The following is a 17,709-nucleotide window of genomic DNA, read 5'->3' as shown; positions in this document are numbered from 1 at the left end:
GCATCGACCTAACAGTGTTTTGGGAAACGTTATTACAGTACATCTTTGAAACTCTACCTGTGGTTTCTGTGAAGAAAGCTTTTCATTCTGCACTTGTTTCCAGACATGCGCAAAACCTGAGAATGTTGTGCATCAGAAATTAATGAAGATAAATGATTCAGTTGACCATTTTAGCTAAAAACAGAATTGTGTGTCCATACCTTTAAATCCATTGTTGTGCTTCATGTCTGTTGTATCTAATTTATCAGAGCTGAAGCTGAAATGTTTTAGAACAGGTTTCATAATCTATGTGACTCATTGTTATAGAGTTTCTAATTCACAGTTTTCATTAGGCAAGAGTGTTTTTCAGTTGTTATTTTTTTTCTTCCTGATCTCACGCTGACCCGTTGATGGAGACCTAATTGTATTTCGAGTGTCTGCGATCCACAGAGACCACAGTGGTTCATTTCGGCGTCACAGTTGTGGAGCTTTTACTAACCGAATGCCTGCAACAATTGCCTGTAACGTCATGTTATCTGATGAGACAGTCCTCTCAAACTCTTCCAGTAAAGAAGACAGTGATAACAGAATGTCTGTCTTACATTTTTTGTAACCTGGATTAATATTTAAGTGTTTTTCAGAGGGAGAGAACCATCAGCACCATGACCTAATAACTGTGTCAACTATTGATGTGCTGGTTTCTCTCTGATCGGAATAAGTCACCATGTTTGCTCCATGTGGGGTAAACATCAGGTGAGGAGTTTCCAGGAGGGACAGGAACATGGAGGTAGAAAAATAAGTGAACTAAGCTGGAATCCATGTGGACAGCAATGTTGGAGATGTGGAGACATCTTGGTCATCGTCTTCTACTCTAGACTTTCAGAACTGGAGATAGAGCTGTCCTCTTCATTCTTCTTCTTCCCCTGCAACTTCTTCCTCCTCCTCCTTTTCTCCCTTCTTATACTCCAACTCCTCTTCTTTCTCCTTCTCAAAATTCTCCCCCTACTCTTATGCCTTGTTCTCCTCCTCCTCCACCATCTTGTCTCCATCCTGCTCACCTTGTCCAGTTGAGTTTATTTAGGGATGTCGATAAAGTTGGGGGGAATCTTCTTCTTCGTCTGTTCTATTTTCAACGGATTTGAGCAGCATGTTATGTTTTGATGTAAGCACATAAATCTGGACACATCATTTTAATCTAGTCGCCAGCCTCAATAAATTGTCATAAATGTTGAATACACTTAAATGTAATTTATCACAGTAGATCCTTCTCCATTTCCTTCGTCCATCTTTCCTTGAAGGCATCAACATTGAGAACGTATAAACGTGTTTTATAGCGACTGATGTATTGATGGAAACATATACACCTGTCAGTCATAACATTATGACCACCTTCCTAACATTGTCATAGGTCACCCTTGTTTCTCCAAACCAGTTGTGACTCATACAGAGAATGGACATGTGTCTTCTGGTGTCCTGTGGTGTCTGGAAACACAATGTTGTTAGCGGGGGCCTTTGAGTCCTATGGGTTGAGGGGAGGAGCCTCTGTGGATCATCCCACAGATACTTGATCAGTTTGGGATCTAGTGAATTTGGAGGCCAGGTCAACACCTGGTGTTGTTCTTCATGTTTTTTTTAGTTGTTCCTAAATTGTTTATGTGATAGGATGGGGGTTTCCAAAAGTTTCCTGACAGAGTTGAGCTGTTCCTAAAGTGTTTTAGTGTGTGTGTTCTGCCATCAAGGAGTGTCATTGCTATAGGGTAAGGGTGTCTGGTCTGGTCTAGGTGGGTGCCACATGTCTAAGTAACATCCACATGAATGAATGCCAGGTCCAGAAGTTTCCCAGCAGAACAAAACACTAAATTTACTTCTCCTGTCAGTGGTCATAATTTTGTGGCTGACTCTGATCAGAACGACTTATCAGGTTGAAGAAATATTGTCCATGGAGACACTGTTCACTCCTCTCATGACAGAAGCTAAAGGACGAGCTGAGTTGGACGGAGCTGAGAGAAAGAAGAGATGAGGGAGCATGAATAAGTGATGGGGCGTTGAAAGGGTGGTGTATGTCTGTAGGGTTATCTACAGGGACTGTCCTTTAAACACACATAGACATGCATGCACGCACACATACAAAGACATACACACAAAGATAGAGGGTGGGAGGCGGTGGGGGGAGAGAAAGGCTCTTAGCCCTTTACAGAGGCGCTTTGCTTGTCAGCACATATCTACCTCAAAGCAGCACGAAGAGAGAGGAGAGAGGAGGAGAGGGTTGGACATAAGAAGCAGTAGCGAGGGAGAAGCCTTACTCCAGAAGGTGTGAGTAAGCTGGAGTTAATGAGAGAGAGAGAGAGGGAGAGAGAGAGAGGGAGGGGGCTTCTCATCCTTCCTCTGCCTTAAAGACGGAGCTGATCTCTCTCTCCACTCAGTGGCACCGCAGGCTGACGAGGACACATTCATCTCCCCCTTCTCTCTCTCTTCTCTCTCTCTCTTTTTAGCGACATTTATCCGTCTCACTCCCTCACCCGTGCACATCTCCCCCTACCTCTCCCTCCTCCAGGTGATCACTCCGTTCCGCAGGCTCATCCTTTGCGCAGAAAACAGGAAAGAGATGGAGGACTGGATTAGTTCGCTGAAGTCCGTCCAGTCCAGGGAACACTACGAGGTAAGACCACCACACACACACACACACACACACGTTTCCAAACCGGCACGCCACACCAGTTTGTATCAGGGAGGGGACGAAGAGAGAGAAGACAGAGACATGCTCTGCAGCAACAATAGATCTGAGATTAGGCGTATCCTCTTTGGGAGATTTGGACCAAAAAAACAAAAACAAACAAACATTGCTCTCACACTAGGACATGGTTACATTCAATCTGTTCTAATAATCCTGTAGTGTGTGAATATTAGACTAAATCAAGAGGAAATTGTGCATGTCCACATGAGTGCTGCAGGTTAATGTGGCATGAGGTTTGGTAATGTGGAGCTAAGTTTCTGTGTTGAGATTCAGAGCTCAGGTGGAGTCACAGGTAGACAACTCTACCTGTTACAGTAAAGATTTGACTTCTGCAGCAACCCAGTACTGTTATTCACTGATTCACCTAAAAATACATCATTTAAATCCACATTTTAGCTAATTTTCTGGACATTCTGGAAAACCGTGGGTTTACACAAAATCTACCCCAACGTTTTAGGATACTCAGTGGAATAAGAGGCTGTCTATAGCGCCGACATAGCGCTGAATCCTGTGCAGTTTTGTTGTGAGCTCGAAGGGGGAAACGATGGAAAGCGTCGCTGAATTTTAATGGCTCTGATTTGAGTGGGAAATCTTATATAAGACCCCATCCCTCACCCCCTTACTGCAGCGCAGTGCAGCAGCAACCCCACAGCTCACACAACGCACACAACACAAACACATGTGCACAAGCAATGCACCCCTGCCTCGATGTCAACACAACAGCGTTTAATTAGCGTCTTCTCTAATGTCCCAGTTTACGGCATCTGGTATGATTCGTAAAGCAGGGCTGCATCAACTACTACAGACGCAACGCCCACTCTGGTCCACATTAACTCCACAGTGGGGTAATATGTGTAGAAGTGGTCAAATTTGCTGATCTGTAAAATGGTGGAGCAGAAAATTCACGCTAGGGACAGGCAACTGAGAGGTGGAGGTATTCCTCTGATGAACGCTATGTCCCTGCTTATAGCAGGGTAACCCAGGTTCTCAGGACAGTCTTACAGAGAAAAGTGAATTATTAATATTATAAATTGGGAGCAGCACAGTGGTGTAGCACTCCTTTCTGTGCACAATCGGTTAATCTGTTATTCTGAATTGGCTATAGGTGTACATGTGAGTCTTTGTTGCGATAAAACTGTCCAGGACCTTGTAGAGTAAGGGTGTCAAACATAGGGTCATCGGAGGGTCCAATCTGGCCCGCAGGATGAATTCGCAAAAATAACGTAGAAGACATTGACTGCCATTCCTAAATTGTCCTCTAGGGGTCGCACTGTTTAGTCAGAGTTGCGGACGGAACACAACATAACACCAAGACCCAGAACTTAACTCTTGATGGCAGCCATGTGACAAAGTGGTGCTTATTTTTCAGGTTTTTCAGAAAATGTTTTGTTTTGTCATTAATTTTAATGTAATTATTATTATTGTTATTATCATTTCTTTGGACCAAAACCATAGGAAAAGTTGTCATTATTTCTAGGTTCTTATGCTGTTATGCAACTGCACCGGCAATCAGATTAGATTGGGCTGTATGTGGCCCCTGAACTAAGATCAGCTCTCTTACCACTTAACCTGCTCTACAGGTAAAGTGGTAATATAGAATTAATATTTAGGAGAAACTAAAGGTGCTCATATTCTTCACACTTGTGGATAAAATGAGTAGTATGAGCCTGTACAGGAGATAAACATATATCTTGTTATGTTTGTTTATATATGAACGTATATAAAGAAATATGTTTATATGTAAACGGATGTCTTGTTATCATGATGATCCAGTGCACTGTGCCTGTCTTTCTTTGACTGTCATCCCAGTGCCGCCAACCTCTTTTAACTTCTCCTTTGTCAGACGGCACAGTTTAATGTGGAACATTTCTCAGGGATGCACAACTGGTACGCCTGCTCCCACGCACGGCCCACCTTCTGCAATGTCTGTAAAGACAGCCTGTCCGGCGTCACGTCTCACGGCCTCTCCTGCGAAGGTAAGCACACACCAAAACCACGGCTTCTTTACTGTCAAACCTTACATTAAAAGACGATTAAGGTCGTGGTAAAGTGGCAGTTGTGACTCTTTGGGTTCGGCTAACTTTGGACTCTCCTTTGCTGTGATTGAGTTCTGGGGTAACGATGAGTCGCACCAAGCAAAATATTATTTGTAACGTAAATCTTCTGATAGCTTTCCAAAATCTGAAAAGAAACATGCAATGAAAACTGCATGGCGTGCACCTTGTCATCTTGTTCTTGCACTATGGAAAGGATTAAGTAATATGGCAAGTTTTTGTGAAAAATAACCAATTCAAGCAGGTGCAGAACGTGTGTAACAGCTTCATGGTGTGTTCCAGAAAGTGCCACTGGTTGGTCCAGACTCGGATCCATGTGGCCTGTCGATATTGCTGGTTTGTTGTATGTGGTCCTTTACAGTGATTCATTAAAAAAAAACATGACGTACTTTGACATTTTACTGTGTGGCACCCATAAAATGCAAGGTTTGCCTGGAGTCTCTCTCTGTTGGGAACTGATTATGCTCCCACAAAGATCTGATAATCAGATCATTTGGGAGGGCTTCATTTGCAATAAACTTTTCATTTTCCATTATGCTGCCGCAATAGCCGCATTAATGAGTGAAAAACAAACAAACTGTCCTTTAAAGGGATCCCTTTCCTTACATAACTCCCTTTAATCCGCTGACTTCTGAAGCAGCTCTCTTTCAATTCTGTATCTCATTACCGGCTCATACAATAGATGCGCTCCCTTCCTCTGTGTAAAGATCAGACACGCTGTAGAGACAGGCCATTTAAAAGCTGCAAAGCCGAGGAGTTGGCAGGTCTGTAGGTACCTCGGGAAGGTATATACGGCTGTTACATAAGGGCTTGTGAGTCACTGAAGTGAGACATTTCTCATTTTTCGAATGTCTGTCCAAGTGCAGCAGATTGGATACGCCGGAGCCAGCGTGAGCCTCTGAAAGTGGGACGCCCGTCAGACTCATAGCTTGAAGTGGAGGGAGTGAAAAGAGCCAGCAGTGAGCAGCTATTAACCAGCATACAACTTCCTGCAGTCCATATGCTTTCGTGTCATGTTGTGTGTTTGGACAAGCGTTGACTCAGACCACTTTTATTTTCAGCGTTTCTCCATTTACCCTTAACAGGAAAAAGCTGTTAAAAGGATCGTGTGAATGGAGGCATATCTCTTCACCTCATCTGTGAAAGAACAGCGAGGGAGGGGTGTTAAGGGTGGAGGGGGTTGACACGGGAGGTTGACGCTATCTTATGCTTTCCTTTAGCCGGTGTAAAGTGTCAGTGACAGGCACCAGAACATAATGATCACCATCTGCATATCCTCTCGTCGTAATTTTGCTAATGTTCCCCTGTGAGTGTGTTAATGTGTGTGTGCTTGGTTCGCGGTAAGAGCCTCTCCACTCAGTGTTCATTATCCTCTACAATGAGAATCTCTCACAGTCAGAGGCAGAAGGCAAAAGAGGTAGAGAGGTGGAGATGGAAAGAGAAACAATACAATTATTAGAGCGATGTCTTACCCTTGTAATCAACTTATCCCGCTTCAGGGACATATCCAACAATAGGTAGAGGCGATTGAGATTAGAGAGCCTCCGTCAAAACATTGGAGTCAGAGGTGGCCTGTTGTAGCCAGACTCAACCCAGACTCAATTCTTGTCAGAATCTGTCTGGTATCACAGCATTTGTATTTCAATATGGCAGAGGACATGACAGCCCCTCAAAACTGATGCCCAAGCAAGTAGAGCTCCCCTGGTGGCTGGCTGCAGTATAGTTCATAAGCCCTGCCCAATTCATATTGATGGGTGGGGACACAATTTTTTCAAGGATGGTTTCTGTCATTGGATGTTTAAGTTTTGGTTACTTCACGCTACAAAAACAGAATTTGACATTTACAACTTCTCCATGAAGCGATCCTGTAAGACCAGGATTGTAGGAATCACAAGCAAAATGCTTTTATTGTCATTGCATGTTGACATATACAATGAAATTACAATGGCTCTCCTGAGAAGACAACAAAGACAGTAACAATAACATAAGTTACACCCCACCCATCTTCCCTCAGTCCATATATAGATTCACAAACCCTTACAATTCCTGCCTCCCCAACGCACACACTCTCTCACTCATTGTAAATAGAAAGTGCTATAGATATTTGTGCCATTGAAGTTGATTTTGCAGAGGGGTGGGCAGAGTGAAAACAGAGTTCAGTGCAATTATGGCTGCTGGATAGAAACTTGAGCCTGGTTGTGTGTGTGTGTGTGTGTGTGTTTTTTTAACAATATCTTTATTGAACTTTTCAAATTTAGACAACAAAAAAAAATGTCACAATGAGGCAGTGTGTTAAAGATTGAGGGTAAAGAGTTATACAGAGGGTGCCATTATTCTGCTCCAGGTTCATTCAACAGATGAGATAGATCATTGCTTTTAATGTATTAAATAAATCAACCCTGTACTTTTGAAATGTTCCCTAAACCACATGGCAATGCCGGTTTACTCATACTTTGCCATGTTAAAGCTATTGTCCTCCTTTCTTGAAGAAGACATATATTTAAAAAAAAGTTTTTCATGACATTTTAGATTATGCATATCGGGGTAGAGGCCAAATAGAAAGAGTTTAGGTCCTAGTTCTGTTGGCTGTGCATGAGCCAGAGAGTGATGGAAAGGATATGTGATGTCTTTCACAATGTTACAGGCGCTGCTGCAGCATCTGGATTGGGTATGTCCTGCATAGGTGGTAGTGGGATACCAATGATGCCCTAGGCAGTTTCTCTTACCCTGTGGAGAGTTGCTTTGTCAATCGCTCAGCAGTTTCCAAACCAAATAGTTAGACAGTTTGTTAAAATGCTTTCAACTGAGCAGCAGTAGAACGACTCCACAAGTTTTCTGAGCAGTGACTCGAGCAAGTCCAATATCCACTGGCACAGGTGACTGCTGAGGCCCATACAAACCACCCTGACACCCCAGATCAACTTTACACCTCAAAAGATCTTTGTGAATGAGTGGGAAGTAGGGTTAGATTCCAGACTAAGCAAGTTCTGTCAAAATGCTTTCATTAACAGTTTAAATAGTCTTAATACACCCCACCTATTTAGAAGGATCATCAATAAGTGAGTCGTCTCTACTGAACATCGAGAGCCGTCCCAAACAGTTTTACAGCATTCGACGCTGCTTATATTTCCCTTCAATTTCCTGCACAGGACAGTCAGTGGGGATTGATTTTTTTGCCACCTAGCCACAAACACTGACTTTCAAACCCTTCTGCCTTTCTGTCTCCATCCCAGATGCACTGTTGTCCCTCCAGTCTGGTTTGTGAACGCCACGGCCCAGCCATTAACAGGCTGCAATATCATGTCCTTTGAATTCTCTTAATGTTCTGCTAATGCTCTCTAACAGCATTTAGCGGTGGGCTAGATTGAAACATTGATTGTTTCTCCCGGATATGACTTTGACTCAGTTTTGAAGCGAATCTGTGCGGGCTGCCTAATGACAGGATTGCTTGTGTGTCAGAGTTGAGATACGAGCATGGTTCGGAGGGGGGAGGGGTTAAGTGAAGTTCTCTCCCCTTCCGTCAACCTGAGTACAGATGTTGTTCATGAGTCTGCTCAGTGTTTTCATCTCAAGGTGATAGCAATCTCCATCTGTCTGTACATCTTCGTGAGGAATATTCATACTGTATTTACATTTTGCTCTTATTTCTTATTCAGAGCGCATTAAAGTCAGCCTTCTCCTCAGGCATATAGAATGAACCTGCATGAATGTTAAAGATTCAGTCATTTTTTATTTTAATTCGCTTTCCAGGAAAAGACAAACTCCACAACGATTAAGATACCGTCTTGTTTGGCCAGAAACTTGTTTGACATAATATATATGTATAAAAGCACTTCATTAGATTCTATGAGAACATTAAAATTAACACTTACAGGTACGTTAGCCAGTTTGAAGGGGTGGTTTAGCATGCCCACCCTGTCCCTATGAAGCCAGAAGCAAAGGACATTCAGCTTAGCTTAGAATAAACACTGAAAGCAGGGGGAAACAGCCTGGTGTGTTCCAAAGGTAAAAACAAACCAGCTACAAGCACAGCTAAAGATAACTAGTAAAAATAAATACCAAAACTATTTTTAAATGAGGAAAACATCCTATAGAAAACCATTGCATCCAAGAAATCGTCTTTGTGCTAAACTAAGCTAACCAGCAACGAAAACTGTTCTGGGATGAGCTGTTCTCTCGGGAGCACTTCAATTTTACAATTTTAGTTCAGAAAATGTTATTTCGTGTTTAATATTTCTGATTCTTTCCAGTCATTTAGTCACGCTGAGTGCTTCTGCTGAACAACTCATTCATGTCGATCTGCTAATCGACAGGACTCAGAGTGGTGGTCATTAATAAGTGGAAGGCAACTGTACTGTATTGGCCCTGTGGTCTGCTGTGTTGTGTACCTGCTAATATGTTGTGGCATTCGCAGACTGACTAATAACACAGAAAGTCATGCTTAAAGGTCTGTTATGACCACAGAGGCTGTAAAGATGTGTTTTTTACCATCAGTGCTGCATTATTTATCTCCTCTGGGGTTCGAGGCTTAGTTTTTTTGTGTTTGCTGAATATGGTTAAATGGATTGAGACCCGTTACGTGGCGCTAAGTCCTCCCAATTTTGCCTCTGCCTGTAAGATACAGAGAAGAGGTTTAGGGAGGTTAGTAATTCACTTGCTCAGATCTAATTAGGCCTCCATTCATTAGAACAGTGTTTTCCTGGGTGTGTCTGTTTCTAAAATATACTTGTTCAAGATTCAAGAGTCAAGATCACTTTATTGATCCCCGCAGGGAAATTGTTCAAGAGTCTCAAGATAACAGAGAACATGAATGTGACCAGACATAGACATAAGGATACGAGTCAAGGAAAAAAATAGAATAAAATAATCTTAAAAATAGAGTAAGAATGAGGTAGTAAAGTTACAAGAAATATACTGAAAATATACAGTCCAATCACAATCACAGACATGAGATATACATTTTAAAGTGTCTCAGTCCGGATCCAAAGTGTCTCAGTGTTTGTTATATAAAGTGTCTACAAAGTGACTTGTGTGCAGATGCACAACAGATCAATCAGTGCAATCACACAATCCATTAACCGTTAGCCTGCTAACAGTTACTGTTGTGTATTGTCATGGCTGTGGGGATATCTGCACTTACTTGTTGAATCTCACTGATATGTAATATTGGCTTATTTTCCTGCATAAATGAATGTCCAAGTATAACATTTGTGTTCAATTTGTCTAATTGGATCCTCTTTGTCTACTTTCAGGACTTAGAAAATCTGAGTCATTTTTATGCAGCAATGTAGAAAAATTCGGACACGCTCAAAAACTTTCAAACCGATTTCTTAAATTAGTTATAAATTTATTTCTCATTTCTGGAATCATGAATTACCTAGTGTCATCATAAAATTTCTTGACCCTGCTGCTGGTTGCTTTCAGTTATTACCAACAATTTAAGTTGTAAAACACTCTCAGTCTGATCCGCATTTTGTCTCTTTGTGTGTTTTTACAGTGTGCAAATTCAAGGCCCACAAACGCTGCGCGGTCAGAGCCACTAACAACTGCAAATGGACGACCCTGGCCTCCATAGGGAAGGACATCATTGAGGATGAGGATGGGGTGCGTTCCTCGAAACCCATCCTTCGCTTACAGGACGTATGTTACTGCTCCTAGAAGAAAGGCTTAACGTTGCTAAAGGGGTTTCCCATTTCTCAACCTGTGCAGATTGCCATGCCTCACCAGTGGCTGGAGGGAAACCTGCCCGTCAGTGCCAAGTGTGCCGTGTGTGATAAGACATGTGGCAGCGTGCTGAGACTGCAGGACTGGCGCTGTCTCTGGTGCAAAGCCATGGTAAGGCATCTGTCACGAAGGCAAGCATTGTAAACTCATGATGCCATTTGAAAAGGGTTCAGGATAGTTTTAGGCAACAAAAACAATCATCTCAGCATTCAATACAGCTTGATTGTCTGAATGTTAAAAGTAAACTGAGCTGTATTTTATTTGCATTATGTCATTTCATTGCTGCACAATTGATTGTGTATGTCCCTGGCAACTAGCTCCCATGACTGATAAATTAAATTAAACAGATGGTGTTTGAGCAATCCAGATCTTCTCCAGAACTTCTTTTCAAGGGGATTTGAGATCGCAAAGAAGAATCTTTTTTTAGTTGCCTCTTGCATAATGTAGTCAGTACAGATCTACATATTTCTGGATGATATTTCTGCAGATGTGTCAGTGTTTGTAAAATGTTTTGTCCCTTAGTGTGATGTTAATTTAACTACTGTTCTAGGTGCACACGGCCTGCATGGACCTATACCCTCGTAAGTGTCCTCTCGGTCAGTGCAAAGTCTCCATCATTCCCCCGACGGCGCTCAACAGCATTGACTCAGACGGTAGGCACTCGCACACACATACGTTCACTCACCACTGACTCAGACCAGACAACTGCTGGCAATAATTTTCAGATTCAGGTGTAAATAAATGAGGCTCTACAACAGCTGATTTCTTCCCTGTGATCTTTGATCTTCATTTTTTATTTTTTGTATTTTTGTAATGTGTGGTTTATGCGTCAACTTGACATGGACCTCCCCAGAAATGTAACGACATGTCACGGCGACACAGAGAGCAAGAGCTATGATTAGTCAGCTTGATAGTAGCATGTTTCTGCTTTAATATTTCCGACTGCTTCTCCATCTCCAGAGTTTTCTTAATTAATAAAAATTAATTAAGAAAGATTATCCGAGGAGGTTTGAAGATACAAACATTTCAGCGAAAGTTTCAGTCTGGTAACGTCCTGCAGAGGCATAAACCTTAAGCTTAATTCTTTATTTTGAACATTATTTTGAACAATAACTTAAATAAAAGCATATAAATGACCATAAAAGAGGGCTGAGGTAAATATTTTTCTTCCAGTTCTGATTTTATTTTTCACTAATGCTCCTCGCGATTTAAAACTTTGGCCTTTGACTGTGCCACATGGTCAGACGGTGGCAGGATTCGCTGATTCAGGCGGTACGCTGTGATTCTCATCCCTTCTTCTTCTGTAAGAATAGATTATTATTATTATTATTATTACGTTCCTTACAGCTGGGATAGGCTCCAGAAACCCCTGCGACCCTAGTGAGGATTAAGATGAGATGGGTTTGTGTTCCTTTGTGGCGTCTGATCTTGCTGTCGAATCCAAACTTTGTAATTAGCCTCCTGCTTGTCACGCGAGGCGTCAAAGCCTGCAGGGAGAGGGCGAGATGCATTTGTGTGTGTTCCAGGAAGTTAATTGGTGGAAAATGAAAATAAAAAACAGGTGGACACACACACCTTTTCTCAAAATAGAATGTGGCATGAGATGAGCGTGAAACCTGCTCTAGAAATGAAGCTCTATATTTAAAGCAGAGAAGAAGAAAAGGCAGAAGGAAGAACTGCAGGTGTCTGTAGGTCTCACTCAGACTCTCTGTTTGACATATGTCTTTAGGACCAAACCCGTTCTAGATGCTGAGAGAGACGGACTCAGATAAACCGTTGTGATCAGGTTAATGTTTCTACACTGTTTTACTCTGTGAAAGGCTGCCCTCTCCTGATTGGTAGATACGTAAAATGAAGGCAAGAAAAAGGATGGAAGGATGACAGAAGATGTACTCGCTCTTCTTCTCTGCCCTTCTCCTTTCGCTGCCTTACCTCACGTGCCAGGATCCCCTCTGCCCAAATGCAGGCTAGCGATGAGGGGTGGGTGGGTTTGGTTGTAATTGGCTGGGAAGAGGGAGGGAAGAGGGAGGGAGGGAGGGAGGGGCGGCAACTGCAGCACGTGCCGAGAGTCGTGACTCCCCTCCCCTGGCTGTCCTCCACTCCCTCCCTCCATCCTCCATCCTCCATCCTCCATCCCATCCTCCAGCGACAAGATCACGGAGCGAGAGAACCACAACAGAAAGACGGATCGAAGAGTAGAGATGGAGAGAGAGATTAGAGGACAAGGAGGGAGAGGAAGGCGAGAGGAGTGCTGGAGAGTAGATAGCAGTTCTGTACATGAATATACATGAAGCTGTCAACACGGCGCTGGTGGACTGACTATGAGCACACAGGCCTCTGCTTGCATTACCTCCTACAGATTAACATATACGTGTGTGTGTGTTCTTATACAGCTATCTTTCTGAGGACCAGTTTAAGTTTTACACCATCAGATTGAGGACATTTGTGCAAAGTGAGGACATTTTTACCGGTCCTCACTTCTTCACGAGGCTGTTTGAAGGTTAAAACTCAGTTGGGTTATGGTTATGGTTAGGGTAAGGCTTAGGGTTAGGCATTTAGTTGAGATGGTTGTTAGGGTAAGGGGCTAAGGAATGCATTATGCCACTGAGTGTCCTCACAAAGATGGCCATACAAACGTGTGTGTGTGTGTGTGTGTGTGTGTGTGTGTGTGTGTGTGTGTGTGTGTGTGTGTGTGTGTGTGTCGTGACCTGCAGCGAAGCAAAGCACGTGTTTTTGGCATGTGCTCCACTCGCTCATGTTCCGTTAACACTCAATCACACATGACTTTGAGGTAGTTTGACAATGACTCTCCTCCTACCACCTGCTGCATCCAGCTCTGGTTTTAGAATGGTAAAGAACGTACAGCCCACAGTCACAAAATGTAAATTTGCCTCAACGTCTGCCAGTAATCACGTGGTTCCCAAACTTTTTCTTGAAGAAAAGCACGTTTTCTTTGACAGATCACAGATGACCCTCAAAACTGTATTTTCAGATGGAGGATTTCTGTTGGCTGCTGTTGCTTCATTAACTATCGCTGAGACCATATAATGTGTGTTTTTTGACACTGAGCAACTCTATAGGCAACTTTACTGTATGTGAGGCAAGTTGAGCATTTGAAGACACAGATTCAGCTTTCATATAGAGATTCCGTTGTGCATGACAGTTTTGTCAGCTTTCTGCCAAAATCAGCTGGCTTGTCTTGCCAGCTTCAACAAGTATGTTTGTCTTTGTGTTTTAACTTGTTGGGTTCAAATCGCAACACGCTGTGGTCTCCCTTGTGCTTCCAGAACTGTTGGGACTCATCAGAGAATGGATTGCTGTTCATAATAATAACAATAATAACGATCCTCTTATGGTAGTGGATCGTCTCACCCTTCAATAGGTCCTTGTCTTTAAAGGGAGGCGCGTCCACCACTTTTGGAACCACTAGCTTAAACCCTCCATTTATAGCAGACTAAACTCCTTGATCGAGGAAAAGTAAAAGTGAAAGAATTGTCAGGAAGCTTTACAGGAGAGAATTAGTAAAATTGCAATATAGAGGAATCAGATGACAGAATTAGAGACAAACTATGGACATGATGTATGTAAGTCGTGCATTTATTAGCTGATACTTCTGCTGAGTTTTGAGTCGTGTTATTAATGAACCTTAAACTCAGCATTTCCTCTCCCTTTCGCTGCGTCCCCTCAGGCTTCTGGAAGGCCACCTGTCCCCCGTCGTGCGCCAGCCCCCTTCTAGTCTTCGTGAACTCCAAAAGCGGCGACAACCAGGGAGTGAAGTTCCTGCGGCGGTTCAAGCAGCTCCTCAACCCGGCCCAAGTCTTCGATCTGGTTAACGGAGGGCCGCACCTTGGGTGAGGAGAACAGGATCAAAGGAATGATTCCCATGAGTAGAAAATGATCTGTCAGAACTTGTTGCCTACAATGTTTGTGTCTGTGTCAGTCTGCGGCTGTTTCAGAAGTTTGACAACTTTCGGATTTTGGTGTGTGGAGGTGATGGCAGCGTGGGATGGGTGCTGTCAGAGATTGACAAGCTGAGTCTGCACAAGCAGGTAGTACATATGGACTTGTTTGCTTATTTTTGCAATAAAAAGGTACGAAAGTGTCCTGTGAGTAAGTGCTTTTGCCCATTTTTTTCTCAATATCTACAGCTTGAAATTACCGTAATGGCACTACACTGACTGGAAAGCATTGCACTGTCCTGGTTTCACCTTTCAGAAACTCACTGAAATCTTTCTAAAAGCGGAAACCGCAACTTAATTAACGATAAAGCATGAACATGTGCAACCCCTAAAAGACACAAAGTCATTTTGCTTTCCCTTTCAGTGCCAGCTGGGGGTGTTGCCCTTGGGTACGGGCAACGATCTGGCGCGAGTGCTGGGCTGGGGCCCATCCTGTGACGACGACACCCAGCTGCCTCAGATCCTGGAGAAGCTGGAGAGGGCCAGCACCAAGATGCTGGACCGCTGGAGCATCATGACCTACGAGATCAAGATCCCGCCCAAACACAGCTGCCCCACCACGCCTGAGGGAGCCGACGACTGCCAGGTACAGTAGAGTAGACACCATAGACTGTATAGAAATATGGACAACACGGCCTCACTTCCTTGCATTGGCCAGTCCTTGTATGGGACCGCCATTATGTCATATCCTGTCTCTACAACGTCAAATTACTAACTAAAACACAAAGTTGGCAGTTGAACATGCATCAACATTATATTACCTACCTACAATGACAGAAACCCTCCTTGAAATAAATGTGTAATTTGGTGTTTAAGTTTGGCTCAAGTCCTGTCCACTAACATGGAGGAGGTGGAGCTTATGACCTATACTGCAGCGCGTCACCAGGGGGAGCTCTACCTGCCTTGACATCACTTTTGAAGATTATAATTTTTTACATATTTTTAGATGTTTTCTAAACATTACAACTTGATAAATGATTCCTTGGTTGTCTTGCCATAAAGATACCACATTTTACTATAGTGTCTCCATTTAGCATTAAGGACAAATAACACAGCTTCACAATGACCACATGTCTAACAGAGTACCAGCTTTTAAAATGAACTTTTCTCAGAGAACAAACTAGAGCCAAGAGATTTGGAGCTAAAAATGAAATATCAGACCTTTAATAAAGAATAAAATCTCAAATATCCAGCACCACTCTTTGTTGTGCCAGGTAGCTTTATTACTCTTTACTATAAATTAACTTTCCAACATTAGAAGAGAAGGAACATCATGCTCAACTCCTGTTAAATGAAAGTCATTTAGTTTCACTTTATTATTGTTTGGTGACATTTCTTAGTCATTTTTGCATCATTTCGCTTACATTACTTTCAGTCTCTACAGTCATTTAGTATCACTTTTACTCTGTTTTTTTTTTTTTTTGTCTCTGTTGTCAGGTTTTTGTTTCTTTGTGGTAATTGTTCATTTGATTAGAGTTGTTTTTCACATAAGCTGAATACTCTGAGTCCAGACTCACATATTAAATCTGTTAACTACTGTTAAATCTAAATCTAGTGAGTATTTCTCAGTTAGACAACGATCCAGTAAAAGAAGACTAAACTTTGCTATGCTAACTAGGAAAGGATGTCTTGTTTTCCCACAATGCACTGGAAATAAATGCTGTTAAACTACGGTTTACTTTCCTTTGAGCTATCAGTACTATAAAACACTGTTAAATTTAATCTCACTAAGTTAAATTTACAGCGATATCCTGCATTTAAAGTTTAACAGGATCATACTGTTGATATTTCACTGTTAACAGTGAAAGCTTCCAGACACACGGACGTGAGCAGGAGGGAGCTGCTGGAAATAGTTCCTGACATTTTCAACTCGACTCAGGAAATATCCAGACCTCTCCGCAACTAGTCCCACTCGTGAAGTCACTGAGAGAAATCTCTGTTCATTTATTGCTTTGTGAACACTAAAAGTCTTATTTCTGTGTGTTTTCTTTCCTCCAGTTTCACATTTCAGCCTACGAAGACTCAGTAGCTGCACACCTCACAAAGATCCTCAACTCAGAGCAGCACTCTGTGGTCATCTCCTCCGCCAAGTGAGAGCTTTTAATAGTACCTAAACAGACAGTATACAGCAGACAGAATAAACCAATGCAGGCTAAAGAATGCACAGATATGAGCGCTACATACATGGCCTGAACTGTTTGTTTAGCCACACCTGAGCACTTCACCAATACGGACTGTAGTGACACAGTCACTACAGATAAGGACCCCAGCCCACACCCTCAAGAGCAGCCCTGTATCTTTGCATCTTTACCAAAAGTCACAGTTGGTACCATGCTTTCATACTGTTGGCACTCTTGGAGTCTTCTGCTGTCTCATCATTACCTCTCTTCAAAGAAGCTCTGGAGAGATGTTTGCAGGTGCAGATACAATACTCTGCAGACTCCAAAAAAAAGTTTTAATTTGCTCGGTACTCGTCCAGGGCCCAGTGGTTGTGGACAACTGCTCTGCACCAGTCCATCCCACACTTGGCGTTGGACTTGATGTGAGGCTCACATACAGCTGCTCAGTCTGGAAAGCCACTCCACGATTCTCCCTCTGCACTGCCTTTATGCTCACATTGATGCTAGTAGGAGAACTCTAAATCTATGGATCTAGTGTTGGCAACTTTTTATGCACCGTGTATCTTCGCTGACCTCATTCTCTGATTTTATTGACGCTGAGTTGCTATTATTCCTAAATCTTTCCACTGTCTAATATTTTCACTTCCAGTTTATTGTGCAACTTCCCAAGCTGTCTCATTGTAAAGGTAGAATCCTGTCACAGCTCCACTCATGAAATCCCTGAGCTCTTCACAGCAATACATTTTGTGTCACAAATGACGTCTACCATGGCTAGGTGTTAGATTTTATAGACATGTGACAAAGGGTCTGACAGTAACACCTGAATTAAAGGATTAACAGGTGTGACCAAATACTTTTGTCCATATATTGTTTGTATTTGGGCTGATTCAGTGCTCTTCCAAGTAAAATTAAAACCCCAAAATCACCATAAGAATCAGATTTCCATACCTGTTTGTGTTTTCTTCCTGTTTCCAAGGATCCTGTGTGAAACAGTGAAGGATTTTGTTGCCAAAGTGGGGAAAGCATATGAAAAGAGTGCAGAGAATGCAGACGAGTGCGACACCATGTCACTGAAGGTAAGCCACGTGAACACCAGCACTGAAAGTCAACACCTTGTACTATATAATACATTCCTGCTG

The 17,709-nt window shown here is 42.6% G+C and overlaps 1 protein-coding gene across 9 annotated transcripts in view; it reads left to right on the top strand.

The window, feature by feature from the left end:
• dgkh (diacylglycerol kinase, eta) overlaps nt 1-17,709 on the top strand; it is a 62,527-nt gene that overhangs the window by 30,540 nt on the left and 14,278 nt on the right. For all 9 annotated transcript variants that reach the window (XM_047600719.1, XM_047600722.1, XM_047600718.1 and 6 more), the window contains 10 exons: nt 2,534-2,638; nt 4,557-4,689; nt 10,265-10,371; nt 10,477-10,602; nt 11,042-11,144; nt 14,180-14,342; nt 14,432-14,540; nt 14,815-15,036; nt 16,449-16,540; nt 17,547-17,646. In XM_047600719.1, the coding sequence (XP_047456675.1) occupies nt 2,534-2,638; nt 4,557-4,689; nt 10,265-10,371; nt 10,477-10,602; nt 11,042-11,144; nt 14,180-14,342; nt 14,432-14,540; nt 14,815-15,036; nt 16,449-16,540; nt 17,547-17,646 (1,260 nt within the window). The remainder of the gene's footprint in view (nt 1-2,533; nt 2,639-4,556; nt 4,690-10,264; nt 10,372-10,476; nt 10,603-11,041; nt 11,145-14,179; nt 14,343-14,431; nt 14,541-14,814; nt 15,037-16,448; nt 16,541-17,546; nt 17,647-17,709) is intronic.

Source organism: Mugil cephalus, chromosome 12 (assembly GCF_022458985.1).
Source record: "Mugil cephalus isolate CIBA_MC_2020 chromosome 12, CIBA_Mcephalus_1.1, whole genome shotgun sequence".
In the NCBI taxonomy this organism is placed as follows: domain Eukaryota; kingdom Metazoa; phylum Chordata; class Actinopteri; order Mugiliformes; family Mugilidae; genus Mugil; species Mugil cephalus.
The sequence above is the reverse complement of the archived record's forward strand: the minus strand, read 5'-3'. Positions and strand labels throughout refer to the sequence as shown.